Source organism: Mercenaria mercenaria, chromosome 7 (genome assembly GCF_021730395.1).
Source record: "Mercenaria mercenaria strain notata chromosome 7, MADL_Memer_1, whole genome shotgun sequence".
In the NCBI taxonomy this organism is placed as follows: domain Eukaryota; kingdom Metazoa; phylum Mollusca; class Bivalvia; order Venerida; family Veneridae; genus Mercenaria; species Mercenaria mercenaria.
Window position 1 is genome coordinate 18,334,363 of NC_069367.1, and position 23,437 is coordinate 18,357,799.

At 36.9% G+C, this 23,437-nt stretch overlaps 1 protein-coding gene across 1 annotated transcript in view; it reads right to left on the minus strand.

Annotated features, from left to right (window-relative positions):
• LOC123555571 (uncharacterized) overlaps nt 1-11,733 on the minus strand; it is a 43,201-nt gene extending 31,468 nt beyond the window's left edge. Inside the window, exon 1 of the mRNA XM_053547057.1 lies at nt 11,582-11,733. Within this exon, the coding sequence (XP_053403032.1) occupies nt 11,582-11,733 (152 nt within the window). The remainder of the gene's footprint in view (nt 1-11,581) is intronic.
• Nucleotides 11,734-23,437: the final 11,704 nt, after the last annotated feature.

Consider the following 23,437-nt stretch of genomic DNA (forward strand, 5'->3'; position numbering starts at 1 on the left):
TGAAGGGGTGTTTACTGAAAATTTATTGACTGAAAGCAAACAGTGCATACCATGATCAGCCTGCACAGATGTGAAGGCTGGTCTTGGACTGCACTGGTCACAAAGACAAAACACTTGCTACAAGTGGTCTTAAGGTTAATTCAGTTTTACACTGTAACTGCTTTATAACGTATCACACCTGAAAGGTGGTACTAAATTCATTCAGAGGACCCATAATGAATTCAAGGAAGTGGTAACTCAGGCTGAACAACGCATCAGTGAGTCTGGCAGAACATCTTTGAACCCTGTTTCCAGACATTTCACTGTCATCATGACTGTTCAAGTAAGACTTCAAGGCAGGGCAGTGCTGAAGAAACCGTCTCGCACATTTCTCAAGGGATAGCCAGCATGCTGAACAGTGTTTGAAAATCTTCAAAGGCTCAGTATCGGTGAAAGACAGGAATTCTCCATGTATCTCCTTGCTCTTGAAACTGCAAAATAATTTAAGGCAACCTGTGGAATAACATTTTCTTTTATCTTTTATTTCACCTGTAACTTATTACCAGAAAATGCTTACATTTTGTGTTCTTGTTATGCTGGCCCTCTCGAGACTGATCAGTGTCATGAACTTTTTACTTGAAGCGTGGTACTTTAATTCTATAGCAAAATGGTTTTAAACCTTGTTACAATGTTACTGGAAAGCATTCAACATTTCCTTTTTTGTTGGGTTTAATGTAGCGCTGACACAGTTATAGGTCATATGGCGACATTCCAGCTTCGATGGTGGAGGAAGATCCCAGATGCCCCTCCTTGCATTATTTCATCACGATCGTGCACCTGGGTAGAACCACCAACCTTCAGCAAGCCAGCTTGATGGCTTCCTGACATGAAGAATTCAATACCACGCCGAGGTCGAACCCACATGGATGTGGGGCAAGTGATTTCAAGTCAGAAAAGCATTTATTATTCATGTTCCTCTACAATTTGTGTATATTTAGGTTTATTCTATGTTAGACTATATTGTATACATGTCACACATATTTCTGAACCTAGGGCAATAAATTAAACAAGTACGGCAGACAGTTTGATATCACATGCAAATATCAAGGTTCTATTATTGATTCAGAGAAAAAGTTTTCAAAGTTTCTTATATATAAGCCTATGATAAGTACATGTCACACATAGGGGTGTGGCCATTATTGACCTTAGGGCAATAGTTTGGAGAATAATGGTAGAGAGTCAAACCCTTATACCACATACATGCCAAATATCAAAGTTCTAGTCTCAGAAAAAGATTTTAAAAGTCTGATAGCTGAAAACCTATTTTCAACTAAAAATTCCCATATGTTCAACGAACGGAACCATCTGAACAGCTTTGAAAGAGGGCTATTCAGAGATCATTTGTGTAAAGTTTAATCAAAATCCATTCAGTAGTTTTGGAGATGTTGTCTAAAGGAATTGTTGATGAAAAGTGACCATGCCCTCTGGCAGACATGTTTTTTTGATGAATTAAAAAAATTTAAACAATATTTGTAGAAGGTCACACAAGGAGAATTTGTGTGAAATTATTTTAAAATTAACAGTTTTATACTAGAAGATTTTCTGAGTTTCTACTATATATTATATAGGGAAAAGTGACCACGTCCCCTGGCAACCATGTTTTTTGAAGAATCAAAATAATTTGAACAATTTTGGTATAGGGTCACACAATGACCATTTGTATAAAATTATTTTAAAAGCGGGCCAGCATGCAGTTTCACACAAGAAGATTTTTTAAATTTCCACTATACACATATAGGGAAAAGTTACCACGCCCCCTGGCAACCATGTTTTTTGAAGAATCAAAATAATTTGAACAATTTTGGTATAGGGTCACATAATGACCATTTGTATAAAATAATTTTATAATCGGTCCAGCAGTTTCACACAAGCAGGTTTTTTAAATTTCCACTATATACATATAGGGAAAAGTTACCACGTCCCTGGTGGTCATGTTTTTTGCTGAATCGATATAATTTGAAAATCTTTGTAGAGGGTGATATAAGGACCATTTGTGTGAAATTGTTTCAAAATCGCACCATCAGTTAGGGAGGAGATTTTTCTATTTTCAGGTGCCCCCCCCCCCCCATGTGCAAACAAGTGGAACCATTTTAACAACTTTAGTACAGGACCATGATGATGTGGACCTAGTCCAAACCAACTTTCATCAAAATCAATCCAGTGGCTTTGGAAAAGATGTTGTTTAAACAGAATTGTTGACAACGGATGGACAGACAAATGCACGACAGACACAGCGTGATCACAATTGCTCACCATGAGCACTTTGTGCTCAGGAGGGCTAAAAATTAGTGTTATGGTTTGTTAGTCTCATTCTGATTTTGTTTTCGAACAAATTTCTCAATGTATCATGGACATCGGTATGGACAGTCAAGTGTGCCTCCAACTCACACCCACTACCCCCTCCAAAAAAGTTGCAGGGTAAATAAATGTTGACAACTGACAAAAACATTGACTACAAATGCAGGAAATCATGATGATTTATTAAGAAAACAAGAGGCTCTGACAGCCCTGTATCACTCACCTGACCTACTGACCTGAAGATCAGATCATCAAGATTGACATTCTGACCAAGTTTCATTAAGATATGGTCATAAATGTGGCCTCTAGAGTGTTAACTAGCTCTTCCTTTGATATGACCTAGTGACCTAGTTTTTGACCCCACATGACCCAGATACGTACTTGACCTTAAGATCATAAAGATTAACATTCTGATCAAGTTTCATGAAGATACAATCATCAATGTGGCCTCTAGATTGTTAACAAGCTTTACCTTTGATTTGACCTGGTGACCTAGTTTTTTACCCCACTTGACCCAGACTGGAACTTGGCCTTTAGATCATTAGGATTAACATTCTGATCTAGTCTCATTAAGATAAGGTCATCGATGTGGCCACTAGGGAGTTAACTAGTTTTTCCTTTGTTTGACCTGGTGACCTAGTTTTTGACCCCACATAACCCAGATTCGAACTTGACCTAAAGATCATCAAGTTTAACATTCTGACCTATATTCATGAAGATACAGTCATAAAAATGACCTCTAGAGTGTTAACAAGTTTTATCTTTGTGTTTTTGACCTGGTGACCTAGTTTTTCATCCCACATGATGCAGGTTCGAACTTGACCTAGAGATCATCAAGACAAATATTCTGATAAAGTTTCATTAAGATATGGTCATAAATGTGCCCGCTAGAGTGTTAACTAGCTCTTCCTCTGATATGACCTAGTGACCTAGTTTTTGACCCCACATGACCCAGATTCGAACTTGACCTAAAGATCATAAAGATTAACATCCTGATCAAGTTTCATGAAGATACAATCATCAATGGGGCCTCTAGATTAACAAGCTTTACCTTTGATTTGACCTGGTGACCTAGTTTTTTACCCCACTTGACCCAGACTGGAACTTGGCCTTTAGATCATTAGGATTAACATTCTGATTGAGTCTCATTAAGATATGGTCATAAATGTGGCCTCTAGAGTGTCAACTAGCTTTTTCTTTGATTTGACCTGGTGACCTAGTTTTTGACCCCACATGACCCAGATTCGAACTTGACCTAAAGATCATCAAGGTAAACATTCTGACCAAGATTCATGAAGATAGTCATAAATGTGACCTCTAGAGTGTTAACAAGTTTTACCTTTGTTTTCTTGACCTGGTGACCTAGTTTTTGATCCCACATGATCCAGATTCGAACTTGACCTAGAGGTCATCAAGACAAATATTTTGATAAAGTTTCACAGAGATATTGCCATAAATGGTCTCTAGAGTGTTAACAAGACTTTTCCTTTGATTTGACCTGGTGACCTAGTTTTTGACCTCAAGATGACCCATTATCCAATTTGTCCAAGATTTTATTGAGGGTAACATTCTGACCAAGTTTCATTAAGATATGGTAATAAATGTGGCTTCTAGAGTGTTAACTAGTTTTACCTTTGATTTGACCTAGTGACCTAGTTTTTTTACCCCACATGACCCACATTCAAACTTGACCTTAAGATCATAAAGATTAACATTCTGATCAAGTTTCATGAAGATACAGTCATCAATGTGGCCTCTAGATTGTTAACAAGCTTTAGCTTTGATTTGATCTGGTGACCTAGTTTTTTTACCCCACCTGACCCAGATTGGAACTTGATCTTTTAGATCATTAGGATTAACATTCTGATCGAGTCTCATTAAGATAAGGTCATCAATGTGGCCTCTAGAGAGTAAACTAGCTTTTCCTTTGATTTGACCTGGTGACCCAGTTTTTGATCCCCACATGATCCAGATTCAAACATGACTTAAAAATCATCAAGGTTAACATTCTGACCATGATTCATGAAGATACAGTCATAAATGTGACCTCTAGAGTGTTAACAAGTTTTTCCTTTGATTTTTTGACCTGGTGACCTAGGTTTTGACCTCTGATGACCCATTATCCAGATTGTCCAAGATTTTACTGAGGGTAACATTCTGATCAAGTTTCATTAAGATATGGTCATAAATGTGGCCTCTAGAGTGTCAACTAGCTTTTCCTTTGATTTGACCTAGTGAGCTAGTTTTTGACTCCACATGACCGCGATCCAAACTTGACCTAAAGATCATCAAGATTAACATTCTGATCAAGATTCATGAAGATACAGTCATAAATGTGACCTCTAGAGTGTCAACAAGTATTTCCTTTGATGTTTTGACATGTTGACCTAGTTTTTGATCCCACATGATCCAGATTTGAACTTGACCTAGAGGTCATCAAGACAAACATTCTTATAAAGTTTCAGTTTCATAGAGATATTGCCATAAATGGCCTCTAGAGTGCTAACAAGCTTTTCCTTTGATTTGACCTGATGACCTAGTTTTTGAGCTCAGATGACCCATTATCCAATTTGTCCAAGATTTTAATGAGGGTAACATTCTGACCAAGTTTTATTAAGATTGGGCCAAAATTGTGACCTCTAGAGTGTTAACAAGCTTTTCCTTTGATTTGACCTGGTGACCTAGTTTTTGACCCACCTGACTCAGATTGAAACTTGACCTAAAGATTCTAAAGATTAACATTCTGACCATAACTAGCTTTTCCTTTGATTTGACTTAGTGACCTAGTTTTAACCCCACCTGACCCAGATTTGAACTTGACCTAAAGATCATCAAGATTAATATTCTGACCAAGAATCATGAAGATTCTTTTATAAATGTGGCCTTTAAAGTGTTAATAAGTGTCCTTTGATTTTTTGACCTAGTGACCTAGGTTTTGAACCCACCTGAACAAGATTTGATCTTAGCCTACAGATCATCAAGAATAAAATTCTGACCAAGTTTCATAGAGATATTGCTATAAATGTGGCCTCTGGAGTGTTAGCAAGCTTTTCCTTTGATTTGACCTGGTGACCTAGTTTTTGACCCCACATGACCTAGATTTAAACTTGACCTAAAGATCACCAAGATTAATATTCTGACTAAGATTCATTAAGATGTGGTCATGAATGTGGCCTCTAGAGTGTCAACTAGCTTTTCCTTTGATTTGACCTGGTGACCTAGTTTTTGACCCTACATGACCCAGATTCAAAACTGACCTAAAGGTCATCAAGATTAACATTCTAAAAAAGTTTTATGATGATACAGTCATAAATGTGGTCTCTAGAGTGTTAAGGTAGTTCTGCACGTTTGGATCGAATTTTTTTTTACAATGTAGAATTTGATTAAACACTGATTTTTCAAAACTTCAGAATATACACAGAAAATTCAGCAAATAAAAATGATAGGGTCATGTGCTTAATTTTTTGCTAGACTGATTTGAAAAATTTGGACCTCATGCAATATTTCACAATGGGAGTCTATTGGAAAATCATAACTTTCATAACACTTTCGCGAACAGAATTTTTTTTGCAATGTAGATTTTGATGAAACTTTTCACAGTTGTAAATAAACACATGGCCTATAATTTGGTGAAATAAAATATATAGGTCCGTGTGCTTATTTTAGAGATATATGACCAGGATTAATGTGAACCGGACATTTCAAACTAATTTTAAGACATAACGAGCCATATGTTTTAATATCATATTTTGACTTTAGAAATATAGAAACGGTGCCATTGTAATAAATTTACTCACAGGTTTCGAATAATTCATAAAATGATTTTCATTTCCGTACGCTGAATCCAGGCTTTATTCTACGTTTTTCCGATAAATGACGTAACGCCATCACTTCCGGTTTATCAAATGTGCAGAACTACCTTAACAAGCTTTTCCTTTGATTTGACCTGATGATCTAGTGTTTGACCCCAGATGACCAAATATCAAACCGTTCAAGATTTTATTTAGAGTAACATTCTGACCAAGTTTCATTAAGATTAGGCGAAAATTGTGACCTGTAGAGTGTTAACAGTCAAATGGTTGGTGAGGGACGACGGACACAGGGTGACCACAAAAGCTAACCTTGAGCACTTCATGCTAAGGTGAGCTAATAACAAGGATGCCATAGTTACAAAATATGCCCGTCAAGAGCTTATTGTCATTCTTGTATCTGACCTTTGACCTCTAAGTGTGACTTTGACCTTAGACCTAGGGTCATGGTTCTTGCACATGACACTTCGTCTTATGATGGTAAACAATTGTGCAAAATTACATCAAAATCCCTCCATGCATGAAGAAGAAATGGCCCAAACAAAGTTGTCATTCTTGTATCTGACCTTTGACCTCTAAGTGTGACCTTGACCTTAGACCTAGTGACCTGGCTCTTGAACAGGACACTTTGTCTTATGATGGTGAACAATTGTGCCAAGTAACATCAAAATCCCTCCATGCATGAAGAAGAAATGCTGCAGACAGTCATTCTTGAATATGACATTTGACCTCTAAGTGTGACCTTGACCTTAGACCTAGATACCTGGTTCTTGTGCTTGACACTCCGTCTCATGATGGAAAACATTTGTGCCAAGTTACATCAAAATCCTTGGATGCATGAAGAAAAAATGCTCCAGACAAAGTAATTCTTGTATCTGACCTTTGCATGCATAAAATGAATTGGGATGATTTATTAAGACAAGAGAGTCATGATGACCCTGGATCGCTCACCAGAGTAATATGAGCTACATGTTTCAAATGTCAAACTGATGATTTTTAGAAATTTTTTGGAAGATTTTCCGATGTACAATCAAGTAACCCCTGGGGCGGGGCCAATTTTACCCCGGGGGTCATGATTTGAACAAAGTTTGTAGAAGTCTACTAGGCAATGCTACATGTCAAATATCTAAGCTCTAGGCCTTCTGGTTTATTTTTAGAAAATTTTGAAGATTTTTCTATGTACAATCAAATAACCCCATGGGGCGGGGTCAATTTGAACCCCGGGGATCATGATTTGAACAAATTTTGTAGAAGTCTACTAGGCAATGCTACATGTGAAATATTTAAGACCTAGGCCTTCTGGTTTATTTTTAGAATTTTTTTAAAGATTTTCCTATGTTTAATCAAGTGACCCCTGGGGCTGGGTCAATTTTGATCCCGGGGGTCATGGTTTGAACAAATTTTGTAGAGGTCCACTAGGCAATGCTGCAAGTGAAATATCTAAGCTCTAGGCCTTCTGGTTTATTTTTAGAAAATTTTGAAGATTTTTCTATGTACAATCAAGTAACCCCATGGAGCGGGGTCAATTTGATCCCGTGGGTCATGATTTGAACAAATTTTGTAGAGGTCCACTAGGCAATGCTACATGTCAAATATCTAAGCTCTAGGCCTTCTGGTTTATTTTTAAACAAATTTTGAAGATGTTCCTATGTAAAATCAAGTGACCCCTGGGGCGGGGCCAGTTTTACAGCGGGGGTCATGATTTGAACAAAGTTTGTAGAAGTCTACTAGGCAATTTTACGTATCAAATATCTAAGATCTATGCCTTCTGGTTTATTTTTAGCAAATTTATGAAGATTTCCCGATGTACAATCAAGTAATCCCTGGGACTGGGTCAATTTGACCCTGGAGGTCAAGATTTGAACAAATTTTGTAGAGGTCCATTAGGCAATGCTACATGTCAAATATCTAAGCTCTAGGCCTTCTGGTTTATTTTTAGAAAATTTTGAAGATTTTTCTATGTACAATCAAGTAACCCCATGGGGCGGGGTCAATTTGACCCCGGGGTCATGATTTGAACAAATTTTGTAGAAGTCTACTAGGCAATGCTACATGTCAAATATCTAAGCTCTAGGCCTTCTGGTTTATTTTTAGAAAATTGTTGAAAATTTTCCTATGTAAAATCAAGTGACCCCTGGGGCGGGGTCAATTTTGACCCCGCGGATCATGATTTGAACAAATTTTGTAGAGGTTCACTAGGCAATGCTTCACACCAAATATCTAAGCTCTAGGGCTTCTGGTTTTTGAGAAGAAGATTTTTAAAGTTTTTTCTTTCGGTTGCCACGGCAACCAGAGTTCTGCATGGAATTCAATTCTTTGAACACCTTTTGTAGAGCTTCACCCAAGGAACATTCCTGTGAAGTTTGGATGAAATTGGCCTAGCGATTTATGAGGAGATGTTGTTTAAAGAAAAAGTTTATGGACGACGGAAGACAAGACGCCGGACGGTGACTGACCAGAATAGCTCACCCTGAGCCTTTGGCTCTGGTGAGCTAACAAGGGTGCCTCATGGTGGTCAACATTTTGTCCAAGTTACATCAAAATCCCTCCATGCATGAAGAAGAAATGCTCCGGACAAAGTCATTCTTGAATTTGACCTTTGACCTCTAAATATGACCTTGACCCTAGACCTAGGGACCTGGTTCTTGTGCATGACAATCCGTCTTATGTTGGTGAACATTTGTGCCAAGTTACATCAAAATTCCTCCATGATGAAGAAGAAATGCTCCAGACAAAGTCATTCTTGTGTCTGACCTTTGGTCTCTAAGTGTGACCTTGACATAAGATCTTGGGCCCAGGTTTTGTGCATGACATGTTGTCTCATCCAGGGGAATATTTGTGCCAACTGATATTCAAATCCTGTTTTGCATGACAAAGTTATAGACCGGACAGGAAAAAAATCCTATTGACCTTTGATATCAAAGTGTGACCTTGACCTTTAAGCTAGGGTTCTGGGTGTTGCGCATGACACGTCATCTCATCATGGTGAACATTTATGCCAAGTAATATTGTAATCCCTTGATGGATGACAGAGTTCTGGATCAGACAGGAAAAAAAACCTTATTGACCTTTGACCTCCAATTGTGACCTTGATCTTTGAGCTAAGGGTCAGGGTTTTGCGCATGACATGTTGTCTCATCATGGGGAACATTTGTGCCATGACCTTGACCTTTGAGCTAGGGGTTGTGCATGACACATCATCTTAATATGAGGTACATTTGTGCCAAGTAATATTAAAATCCCTTCATGGATTGGAGAGTTATTGGACCAGACAGGAAAAAAGCTCTGTTGACCCTTGACCTCCAATTGTGACCTTGACCTTTGAGCTAGGGGTCTGGGTTTTGCGCACGACACGTCGTTTCATCATGGGGAACATTTGTGCCAAGTAATATTAAATTCCCTTCATGGATGACAGAGTTATGGACCGGACACGAAATTGCAGACGGACGGGGAAATGACAGAAAAGCGCATTCCTATAGTCCCCGAAACTGGTTTTCAACCAGTAGGGGACTAATAACAGAGTTATGGACCGGACAAGAAGCAGACCCTGTTCATGCCATGCTAACATTTAACTGCTAAGTGTGACCTTGACCTTTGAGCTAGGGATCTGAAAGTTGTGTATGACACATTGTTTTATTATATGGTACATTTGTGCCAAGTAATAATAAAATCCCTTCATGGATGGGAGAGTTAAGGACCAGACAGGAAAGCCCTGTTGACCTTTGACCTTCAATTGTGACCTTGACCTTTGAGGTAGGCGTCCAGGTCTTGAGCATGACACATCGTCTCATCATGGGGAACATTTGTGCCAAGTAACATTAAAATCCCTTCATGGATGACATGAGTTATGGACCGGACTTGAAGCAGACCCTGTTCATGCCATGCTAACATTTAACTGTCATCAAATCCATTTTGTAATAACTTGAGATCTAGTGAAAATGAATCAAAATTAACCTTTAACTCTAAGTAAAAGGGGTATAATTCATGAAAAATTGGTGCCAGAGTTATGGACCTTTTGTCATATGATAAGGGTGATAAGGTGGAACAACTATTTTAAGTTTGAATCAAATCCATTCAGAAAAAATTGAGAGGGAAAGTGCATCAAAACTTTAACCTGAAATTTTAAGAAGAGAGATAATTCATGAAATGATTGTGCAGGAGTAATGGCCCTTGTGTCATATGACGTAAGTGATGATGTTGAACAACTATTATAAGTTTGAATCAAATACATCTATTAATAACTGAGATAGAGTAAAAGTGCACCAAAACTTTAACCTCAAATTCTAGGTAAAAAGGGGGGATAATTCATGAAATACTGGTGCAAGAGTTATGGACATTGTGTCATATGATGTGAGTGATGATGTTGAACAACTACTTTAAGTCTGAATCAAATCCACTTAGTAATAATTGAGATAAAGTGAAAGTGTACCAAATTCTAAGTAAAAAGGGGGGATAAATCATGAAATATTGGTGCCAGAGTTATGACCCTTGTGCCATATGATGCGGTTAATGATGAGGAACAACTATTTTAAGTTTGAAGTAAATCCATCCAGTAATAACAAAGATAAAGAGAAAGTGCATCAAAACTTTAACCAAAGTGTGGACGCGGAAGGATGCCGACGCCAGGTCGAGTAGGATAGCCCTCCATACTTCGTATAGTCGAGCTAAAAATCCCTTCATGGATTGGAGAGTTATGGACCGGACAGGAAAAAAGCCCTGTTGACCTCAATTGTGACCTTGACCTTTGAGGTAGGGTCGTCTCATCATGGGGAACATTTGTGCCAAGTAATATTAAAATCCCTTCGTGATTGACAGAGTTCTGGACCGGGCACGAAATTGCGGACAGACAAACAGACAGAAGGACAGACGGAAAAGCGCATTCCTATAGTCCCCGAAACTGGTTTTAAACCAGTAGGGGACTAATAATTCACTTGGGCTATGCCCTTGTGAAATCATTCCACTGACATATAACCTCTTTCCTTGCAATAATAACATTAAAACATGGTTTTTCTATATATTATTTCTTTAACCAGACATTTGGTTTAGGAGGACATGTCGACAGATTTTTTTTGTTTTTTAGCTAAGGCGGCCTCTATATGCAATTAAGTCCAACTGTTTGAACAGTTTTGGTAGAGGACCATTCAAGGAACATCCACACAAAGTTTCATCAAAATCCATTCAGAGGTTTTGGAGGCGATGTCTTTCAAACAAAAATGTTGATGACAGAGGACTTGACGCACGCACGACGGAAGACGGACACAGCGTGATCACAATAGCTCACCTTGAGCTCTTTGATCTCCGATGAGCTTAAAACATTTCTTGAAAGCAAACAATGTAATTGACTAAAGTAATGGCATAACCTAGTCCGCTCACGAGATATAAATGACTTGTTACAACCACATAAGAACTGTAATATGTTTTAGATTTCTTCTTACCTGAAAAGCTCTCTGATGGTTTCTGCTGGAATATCAGGGTTGTCATGAAGATATGTAGGGAGTGTACCCATACCCACAGCAAAGTCCTCATCTGGATGTTGGTTTTCCCTCTCCTCTGCAGGGACTTCAGTGATGGTTTTGGCAGATGTCATAACCTTGGTCTATACAAATGTTCCTAAAAACTTCCGCACTAGTTGTTCCATTTCTGGATGGAGATAACCAATTATTGACTCACTAGCCTGAAAAGAAAAAGATGTAACATTTTGATCAAAGAAGTTGTAAATAAAAGCTGTCACAGAAGACAGCGCCCTAGACTATTTCATTGCTGGATAGTGAAATTAGGCACATCTGAGGAAGTTGGATGTGGATGAAGATATTGGGCATGTTTGTGTCAAATATATAACAGAGATAGAGATAAAGTTTATCAAAACATTATATAAGTATATATAAAAGAGACATCATTCATGAACAAGAGGGCCATAATGGCCCTATATTGCTCACCTGTTATCATTGCACTGGAGGACAAGAAGGTCCTCAGAAAAAATATCTAAGTCCAAAGGACAGGAACAACAAAGGGAAGAAATTTAAACAAAAAGGAAAAAAAATCTTACAAGGTATAGATATGTTAAAATACACCTAAAAATTGGAGGTACCATCCATGTTGTACCACAGAAAACTGGTCTTGTGTTTTCCCTACGGCCAATAATAAAAAAAGTTACTAATAATAAGCAATTTATAGTAATGTAAAAGGGAAGTAATTAAAAAGAAAAATATTGTAAGTGGGCAAAAAAAGGATCTGCCAAATAAATCTGTTGACATAAATGAAATTTCAGATCAGTATCTTAATTAGTTATGGAGATATAACAATTTTAATTTGAAATAAAGGGAGGTAATTTGACATAAAATCAGTCCATAGTTATCTACCCTGATTGTCTCAGTCCAACTAATAACAATAATGAAATTTCAAATAAGTCCTTTAAGTACTTACTGATATAAATCCATTTTGATTACAATCAGGGGAGGTAATCAGATATAAAATAACTCTGGAATCTATGATTGGATCTGATTTGTCATGGAATCCAAGATTTCTTGTTGTTGAAGGTATTTTGGAAGTTTGTATCAAATAAAACCATAAATGAAGTCTCTATATGGCTGCAAAAGCCATAATAGCCAATTTTGGACCTTCAAGGGGCCATAACTCTGGAACCCATGATAGGATCTGGCCAGTTGAAGAAAGGAAGCAAGATCTTGTGGTGATACAAGTTGTGTGCAAGTTTGGTTAAAATCAAATCATAAATGAAGCTGCTGTTGTGCAGACAAGGTCAAAATAGGTAATTTTGGCCCTTTCAGGGGCCATCACTCTGGAACCCATAATGGAATCTAACCAGTTCAGGAAAGGAACCGAGATCTTATGGTGATACAAGTTGTGTGCAAGTTTGGTTAAAATAAAATCATAAATGAAGCTGCTATTGTGCAGACAAGGTCAAAATAGCTCATTTTGGCCCTTTCAGGGGCCATAACTCTGCAACCCATAATGGAATCTGGCCAGTTCAAGAAAGGAACCAAGATCTTTTGGTGATACAAGTTGTGTGCAAGTCTGGTAAAAATCAAATCATAAATAAAGCTGCTATTGTGCAGACAATGTCAAAATAGCTCATTTTGGCCATTTCAGGGGCCATAACTCTGGAACCCATAATGGGATCTGGCCACTTCAAAAAAGGAACCGTGATCTTATGGTGATACAAGTTGTGTGTAAGTTTGGTTAAAATAAAATCATAAATGAAACCACTATCATGCAGACAAGAAATTGTTGACGCACAAAAATAGCAAATTCTGCCCCTTTAAGGGGCAATAACTCTAGAACCCATGATGGAATCTGGCCGGTTTTCGATAGGGAACTGAGATATCATGCCAATACACGTTTTGTGTAAGTTTAATTAAAATTGCTTGCAAAATGTTGTCTCTATCTTGTTCACAAGAAATGGTGGATGGACGACGGACAGACGGACGAAGGGCGATCACAAAAGCTCACCCTGTCACTATGTGACAGGTGAGCTAAAAAGAAAAAAAAAATCTTACAAGGTACAGATATGTCAATATACACCTAAAAATTGGAGGTACCATCCATGTTATTCCACAGAAAAGTGGTCTCGGTTCCCTACGCCCAATAATAAACAAGAGGGTCATAATGACCCTGAATCGCTCACCTGAGTACATTGAACCACATGTTTCAAATGGCAAACTGATGCTAAAATATTAGAAAGTAGATCAGTAGGTCACATTTATGGTCACTGAAAGACAGTTTAAAGATTGGTGTGCAAAACTGTGTATGTCATCCAAATTTTCAAGGCTGGATCTTAAACAAGAGTGGTCACAAGCAAAAGTTTACGCAAGGACACACAGATGACGTAGACCTACTGACCTAGTTCTTGACCGCAGTTGACCCAGTTTTGAACTTGACCTAGATATCATCAAGATGAATATTCAGACCAACTTTCATACAGATCCAATGAAAAATATCGCCTCCAGAGAGGTCACAAGGTTTTTCTATTATTTGACCTACTTACCTAGTTTTGCTAGTACGTGACCCAGTTTCGAACTTGAACTAGATATCATCAAGGTAAACATTCTGACCAATTTTCATGAAGACCCATTGAAAAGTATGGCCTCTAGAGAGGTCACATGGATTTTCTATTTTTAGACCTACTGACCTAGTTTTTCACCACAGTTGACCCAGTTCCAAACTTGGCCTAGATATCATCAAGATAAATATTCAGACCAACTTTGATACAGATCCCATGATAAATATCGCCTCTAGAGAGGTCACAAGGTTTTTATATTATTTGACCTAATGACCTAGTTTTTGACCACACATGACCCAGTTTCGAATTTGAACTAGATTTCATCAAGGTAAACATTCCGACCAATTTTCATGAAGACCCATTGAAAAGTATGGCCTCTAGAGAGGTCATAAGGATTTTCTATTTTTAGACCTACTGACCTAGTTTTGTTCTGCAAGTGACCCAGTTTCAAACTTGACCTAGATATCATCAAGGTAAACATTCTGACTAATTTTCAGGAAGATCCATTGAAAAATATGGCCTCTAGGGGGGTCACAAGTATTTTCTATTTTTAGACCTACTGACCTAGTTTTTAACCGCACGTCACCCAGTTTCAAACTTGACCTAGATATCATCAAGATGAACATTCTGACCAACTTTCATAAAGATCCCATGAAAAATGTGACCTCTTGAGTGGTCACAAGCAAAAGTTTACGCATGCACGGACGTACGACGGACACTGCGCGATCACAAAAGCTCACCTTGACACTTTGTGACAGGTGAGCTAAAAAGTTACTAAATAAGCTATTTATAGTAACATAAAAGGGAAGTAATAAAAAAAATTTATTGTAAGTGAACAAAAGAAGGATCTGCCAAATAAAAAACAAGAGCACTGCAATGCAACGCAAATGCAGAGCAATTTACACTCAAAACAAAGTCATATGACTTTTGACCCCTAAGTGTGACCTTGACCTTGAAGTGAGCCATCCGAAACATGCGCTCTGCACATCGTTTTGATGAGGTGAACATTTGTGTCCGGTTTCTTTGAAATCCTTCAAGGGGTTCAAGAGTTGCAGAGCGGAAGGGAAATTGCTAACCAACAGACAGACAGATAGATGGATAATGAGGCGATAACATAATACGTAACTTTGGGCGTATAAAAAGGAATCGAGATCTTATGGTGATACAAGTTTTGTGCAAGTTTGGTTAAAATCAAATCATAAATGAAGCTGCTATTGTGCAGCCAAGGTCAAGGTCAAAATAGCTAATTCTGGCCCTATCAGGGACCATAACTCTGGAACCAATAAAGGAATCTGGCCAGTTCAAGAAAGGAACCAAGATCCTGTGGTAATACAAGTTGTGTGCAAGTTTAGTTAAAATCAAGTCAAAAATGAAGCTGCTATTCTGCAGACAAGGTCAAAATAGCTTATTTTAGCCCTTTCAGGGGCCATAACTCTGGAACCCATTAAGGGATCTGGCTGGTTCAAGAAAGGAACCGAGATCTTATGGTGACACAAGTTTTGTGCAAGTTTGATTAGATTCAAGTCATAAATGAAGCTGCTATTGTGCAGACAAAGTCAAAAAAGCTCATTCTGGCCCTTTCAGGGACCATAACTCTAAAAACGATGAAGGAATCTAGCCAGTTCAAGAAAGGAATCAAGATTTTATGGTGATACAAGTTGTGTGCAAGTCTGGTTAAAATCAAATCATAAATGAAGCTGCTATTGTGCAGACAAGGTCAAAACAGCTAATTTTGGCCCTTTCAGAGGTCATAACTCTGGAACCCATAATGGGATCTGGCCAGTTCAAGAAAGGAACCAAGATCTTATGGTGATATAAGTTGTGTGCAAGTTTGGTTAATATAAAATAATAAATGAAACCACTATCATGCAGACAAGAAATTGTTGATGCACGGACGGACAAACAGTCGGACTGACGACGGACCAAGGGTGATCACAAAAGCTCACCTTGTCACTACATGACAGGTGAACTGAAAATTTCTGCAAAAGTAATGCACCATATGTCATATTATGTGGCTAATAGTGTGGAACAATTATTTTAAGTTTGAATCAAAATTTATATATTGGTATAACCAATGGGGGTATTCGAGCTACTCCTTACCACTGAAACAAAATGGCGGCCAAAACAGAAAATGTTAGTTTTTCTTACTTTTTATCTTTTTCAAGGATTTCTAGACCATGACACATGGCTATCAACCTGCTCCACTGTTTTTTCTATCTATCGGTACCTTTAACTTTGGAAACAGTGCTGTAATTTGTCTGGAATGCTGGTCATGGGATTTGAATCAATGGAAAATCCTCTGGTAAACACAGGATAAGGAATAGTGTGAATAGCAAAAATGGTCTTTTTTCCTAATTATTCAAATAGTTGTGAGCTATTTTTCTGATTAGAAGTAAACTTTCAATATATATTTCCATCATGGTTAGTCTGGAGATGATTAAAAGTCGTAATTTTAAATTACACAGTTTTTTGTCTGATGGTAAGGAACAGTGTACGAAAATAAGAGGATAAGGTGCAGTTCACTTCTTCAAGCGACTTTTTTCTCCGCTCTTTTCAGAGACAATCAAGTAAAATTCTGTTACAATAATATTTTGGTGATCATTTATATCTATCTCTTGCTCAATGTAGTAAGATTTAAAAGGTATCCGCCTGTGATGTGCAGAAAGCCAAAAGTTTAGCAAGTATTTTATATAGTATCCCTCGCCAACATTTAACTATCTATAAATTTCTATTTGGTATAGGAGGGTTTACACTATTCATAATTTTATGCTTTTTTCTTTGTGTTTTGACAAGTGGTGCTCATGCTTCTAATGTTTTTAGGGTTCCCACTATGTGTTAAAGCATGCATGTTAATTTCAGGGGTGAAAGCAGTATCATAAAATACATTTATCAACACATCTAGTTCCATAAGCTTTATAAATAAACGAATCTAAATCATAATAATATGATTTGAAAACACTAATCCTAACATCTTTTTATAAAAAGGCCCGGACTACTACTTATTTTCCACAAGCCTTTCTCCTAATGGTAAATAATAATTCAAACATTTTAAAAGCTTTTTTGGGGAAGTAATACACCCAAAATCACTAATGAGGCGCATATAGGGCGTAAAAAATCTGAAAAATAATTTTGAGGTATACAAGTGAGGTGCTTTCATTTCCAAAATAAAAGATACCTAGATTAAACACAAAAAAAATCAACCATGAAAACTTTCTCTGAAGAAAGTTATGATACATTAAAAAACATCACCTTTTTTTCCTTGAGGGTTTTCAAAATACATACGTGACTACATCAGTGTTTAAAAAACAAAGTGTTTTCGGGAACAGTTGTGCGGTTGACTGTCAGTATGTTAAGTAGAATAGCTGAAAATATACCAGCTTTTAAACATACTGATTATACAAACTGAATTTATTTTTCCGACTTCGTATATCAAACTAACAAGATAAATTGAAACCAAATTTTATTTAAACATTAAAAGTGAACTAAACCAGTTTTTTTCTTTTTTTCTATGTAATTTAAACGTAATTCAAACAATCAGTCTGAAGGAAAAGTCCTGGAATATTTACAGTCATTCTCACAACTTTGAGAACATTCTATCATATTTTCATCATACATAACACAAAATCGACGAGTATGCTCAAGGTAACGTATGTACCAGTTAAGTAAATTATGCATATTGTCATAGAAATTAGAAATTTGGTAGAAGTGTTAATTATAAGGTGTCGCCATCGTTGAAACTTAATTTTCGCTGCCACCAATTTAGAACTTTAAACTGTTCTAAATAAAATCAAGAGAACTGTTTCTTCTTCTAATATTTATTTCACTCATATTCTTTCACAGAGTTACACAAATTCTTGAGAATTCATACTATCAAGTTGTTCTATCAAAAATCCCCTATCCAAATTGTTCTATCTAAAATCCCCTGAACCAAACATTAATTTGGTTTATATACTCTTCTATGAAAAGGGCCCCAGAAAGTCGTAAAGGGCCGCAAAAACTCATTAACCTATTTAAAAGATAGTGTAGAGGAAATACCTGACAGTAGCATTATTAAAAAACAATTAACCTATACATTCAAGATTATTTACGAGAATTTGCGGACCATGATTTGGTGGCCTCTCTTACATAATTACTTGTGAGGCAGTGAACTCACTGAACTAATACATTACATTAAAAATTAACAAGAGGACCATGATGGTCCTGAATCGCTCACCTCTTCCCACATGACCCAGTTTTGAGTATGACGTCGTTTTTTCTATTATCTGACATAGTGACCTAGTTTTTGAGCTCATGTGACCCAGTTTTGAACTTGACCTAGATATTATCAAGATAAAAATTCTGACCAATTTTCATGAAGATCCATTGAAAAATATGGTCTCTAGAGAGGTCACAAGGTTTTTCTATTATTTGACCTATTGACCTAATTTTCGAAGGTACGTGACCCTCTTTTGAACTTTACCTAGATATCATCAAGGTGAACATTCTCACTAATTTTCATGAAGATCTCATGAAAAATATGGCCTCTAGAGAGATCACAAGGTTTTTCTATTTTTATACCTACTGGCCTAGTTTTTGACCGCATGTGACCCAGTTTCGAAACTGACCTAGATATCATCAAGGTGAACATTCAGATCAATTTTCATGAAAAGCCATTGAAAAATATGGCCTCTAGAGAGGTCAAAAGATTTTAATAATTTTAGACCTACTGACCTAGTTTTTGATCGCAGCTGACCCAGTTTCAAATTTAATCTAGATATCATCAAGATGAACATTCAGACCAACTTTCATACAGATCCCATGAAAAGTATGGCCTCTAGAGAGGTCACAAGGTTTTTTTAATTATTTGACCTACTGACCTAGTTTTTTAAGGCACATGACCCAGTTTCAAACTTGACCTAGATATCACCAAGGTGAACATTCTGACCAATTTTTATGGAGATCCATTCACAAGTATGGCCTCTAGAGAGTTCACAAGGTTTTTCTATTTTTAGACCTACTGACCTAGTTTTTGACCGCACATGACCCTGTTTCGAACTTGACCTAGATATCATCAAGATAAACATTCAGACCAATTTTCATACAGATCCCATGAAAAATATGGTCTTTAGAGAGGTCACAAGGTTTTTCTATTATTTGACCTACTGACCTAGTTTTTGATGGCACGTGACCCACTTTTGAACCTGACCTAGATATCATCAAGATGAACATTCAGACCAACTTTCATACAGATCCCATGAAAAATATGGCCTCTAGAGAGGTCACAAGGTTTTTCTATTATTTGACCTACTGACCTAGTTTTTGTAGGCATGTGACCCACTTTCAAACTTGACCTAGATATCATCAAAATGAACATTCAGACCAACTTTCATACAGATCCCATGAAAAATATGGCCTTTAGAGAGGTCACAAGGTTTTTCTATTATTTGACCTACTGACCTAGTTTTTGACAACACGTGACCCAGTTTCGAACTTGACCTAGATATCATCAAGGTGAACGTTCTGACCAATTTTCATGAAGATCTTGTGAAATATATGGCCTCTAGAGAGGTCACAAGGTTTTTCTATTTTTAGACCTACTGACATAGTTTTTGATGGCACGTGACCCAGTTTCGAACTTGACCTAGATATCATCAAGATGAACATTCTGACCAACTTTCATAAAGATCCCATGAAAAATGTGACCTCTAGAGTGGTCACAAGCAAAAGTTTACGGACGCACGCACGCACGCACGGACGCACGCACGGACGGACAACGGGACACCGCGCGATCACAAAAGCTCACCTTGTCACTTTGTGACAGGTGAGCTAAAAACTGTAATACTAAAAACAGTAACAATATACAATATATTTACCGACACCACTTTTCGTTAATTTAATAAAATCTTCTATATGCCCTTTGAATATGTTTCGATAACATTAAATTTTGTATTACTGTTAATGTGCAATAGTGTATTCTCATTTGAATTCAATGATCTATGACACTGCCCTGAAATTTATGTACGTCCTAAATTTCTAGTATATTGGTCTAAAACTATAATAAAGAAAATGTTTTAAGATGTTTAAACACTATCGAGGCAGTTATGCATATCATGTGAATTGCAGAAAAGTAGAACAAGGGGGCCATGATGGCCCTATATCGCTCACCTGTTATCATTGCACTTGAGGACAAGAAGGTCCTCAGAAAAAATATCTAAGTCCAAAGGACAGGAACAACAAAGGGAAGAAATTTAACCAAAAAGAAAAAAAAATCTTAAAAGGTACAGATATGTCAAAATACACCTAAAAATTGGAGGTACCATACATGTTGAACCACAGAAAAGTGGTCTCGGTTTTTCCCTACGGCCAATAATAAAAAAGTTACAAAAACTAAGCTATTTATAGTAATGTAAAAGGGAAGTAATTAAAAAAAAAATTATTGTAAGTGAACAAAAGAAGGATCTGCCAAATAAATCTGTTGACATAAATGAAATTTCAGATCAGTATCTTCATTAGTTACGGAGATATACCCATTTTAATTTGAAATAAAGGGAGGTAATTTGACATAAAATCAGTCAATAGTTATCTACCCTGATTGGCTCAGTCCAACTAATGACAATAATGAAATTTCAAATAAGTCCTGTAAGTACTTACTGATATAAATCCATTTTGATTACAATCAGGGGAGGTAATCAGATATAAAATAACTCTGGAACATACGATTGGATCTGATTTGTCATGGAATCCAAGATTTATTGTTGTTGAAGATATTTTGGAAGTTTGTATCAAATAAAACCATAAATGAAGTCTCTATATGGCTGCAAAAGCCAAAATAGCCAATTTTGGACCTTTAAGGGGCCATAACTCTGGAACCCATGATGAAATCTGGCCAGTTCAAGAAAGGAACCAAGATCTTCTGGTAATACAAGTTGTGTGCAAGTTTGGTTAAAATCAAATCATAAATGAAGCTGCTATTGTGCAGACAAGGTCAAAATAGGTAATTTTAGCCCTTTCAGGGGCCATAACTCTGCAACCCATAATGGAATCTGGCCAGTTCAAGAAAGGAACCAAGATCTTATGGTGATACAAGTTGTGTGCCACTTTGGTAAAAATCAAATTAAAAATAAAGCTGATATTATGCAGACAAGGTCAAAATAGCTAATTTTGGCCATTTCAGGGGACATAACTCTGGAACCCATAATGGGATCTGGCCAGTTCAAGAAAGGAACTGAGATCTTATGGTGATACAAGTTGTGTGCAAGTTTGGTTAAAATAAAATCATAAATGAAACCACTATCGTGCAGACAACAAATTGTTGACGGACGGACGCACGGACTGACGACGGACGAAGGGTGATCACAAAAGCTCACCTTGTCACTATGTGACAGGTGAGCTAAAAAGCTAAGTTTGGCTCTTTCAGGGGCCATAACTCTGGAACCCGTTATGGGATCTGGTCAGTTCAAGAAAGGAACCGAGATCTTATGGTGACACAAGTTTTGTGCAAGTCTGATAAAAATCAAATCATAAATGAAGCTGCTATGGAGCAGACAAGGTCAAAAAAGCTAATTTTGGCCCTTTCAGGGGCCATAACTCAGGAAAACATAATGGGATCTGGTCGGTTCAAGAAAGGAACTGAGATCTTATGGTGACACAAGTTTTCTGCAAGTTTAATTTAATTCAAATCATAAATGACGCTGCTATTGTGCAGATAAGGTCAAAATAGCTAATTTTGGCCCTTTCAGGGGCCATAACTCTAAAACCCATAGTGGAATCTCCCCAGTTCAAGAAAGGAACCAAGATCTTATGGTGACACAAATTGTATGCAAGTTTGGTTAAATTCAAATCATAAATGAAGCTGCTATTGTGCAGACAAGGTCAAAATAGTTAATTTTGGCCCTTTCAGGGGCCATAACTCTGGAACCCATGAAGGAATCTGGCCAGTTCAAGAAAGGAACCAAGATCTCACGGTGATACAAGTTGTGTGCAAGTTTGGTAAAAATCAAACCATTATTGAAACTGCTATTGTGCAGACAATGTCAAAATAGCTAATTTTGGCCCTTCAGGGGCCATAACTCTGGAACCCATTACTGGATCTGGCCGGTTCAAGAAAGGAACCAAGATCTTATGGTGATACAAGTTGTGTGCAAGTTTGGTTAAAATAAAATCATAAATGAAACCACTATCATGCAGACAAGAAATTGTTGACGCACAAAAATAGCAAATTCTGGCCCTTTAAGGGGCAATAACTCTAGAACCCATGATGGGATCCGGCCAGTTTTCGAAAGGAATTGAGATGTCATGCCAATACAAGTTTTGTACAAGTTTGATCAAAATTGTTTACAAAATGTGGTCTCTATCTTGTTCACAAGAAATTGTGGACGGACGGATGGACGACGGATGAAGGGTGATCAGAAAAGCTCACTCTGTCACTATGTGACAGGTGAGCTAATAAACAATATCGCGACAACAAATAGCTTTTTTTTTTCAAAGCAAGTACATACGTTGACTGCACAATTTCACTGGCATGTAACCTCCTGCTGTTCAAAAATAAGAATCTGCGTTATGTAATCGTCAAAATTCTACGAAACAATATAAAATCCATCCTGTACGAATGAATTGAAGCATTAAGATTGATGTAAATGAATTACAGATTAAATGGAACTTGAATTACATTGTCAAATCAACTTTGGAGATAAATAATGGCACTCGTTCAAAATTAAACATAATGCAAAAATACTTTTCTATCTATTCATATCCTATATATTCCAAACAGGATACTCAAATAATTTTATTACTACATTATGAATGCCACAAAAAAGGAAATGCTTTTTATTTGAAATTATACATACGTTACTATTTGTTACGTATGTATCACTCGTATTCGTCAGCTGTATCTTTACTTTTATATACATTAATATATATGTAATGATTTCATTTGAAAATAATAAGCATATTTTATATCTAAAAATTATTAGATATGAAAATTTATTATGGTGTGATATTCTCTTATCATAACTATAGCATAAAATTATAAAAATTGAATTTGTTTACAATGTGTAGCGTGATAAAAGGTTATCAAAATTAAAAGTTGGCGTCCTTCAAAGCTTGTAAAAATGAAACCCTGCGTCACTGATGATGAATGCTGACGTAGGAGTTAGTTTTAAATATTTCAGTAATGTATGTATCGATCACGTATGTATCATTTCCTTCTTTAATGCTCATAAAGAATATACATAGAAAGATATTTGTTATCTAAAGGGTAATCAGCTATCAAATATGACAATGAACTTCGTCTTTA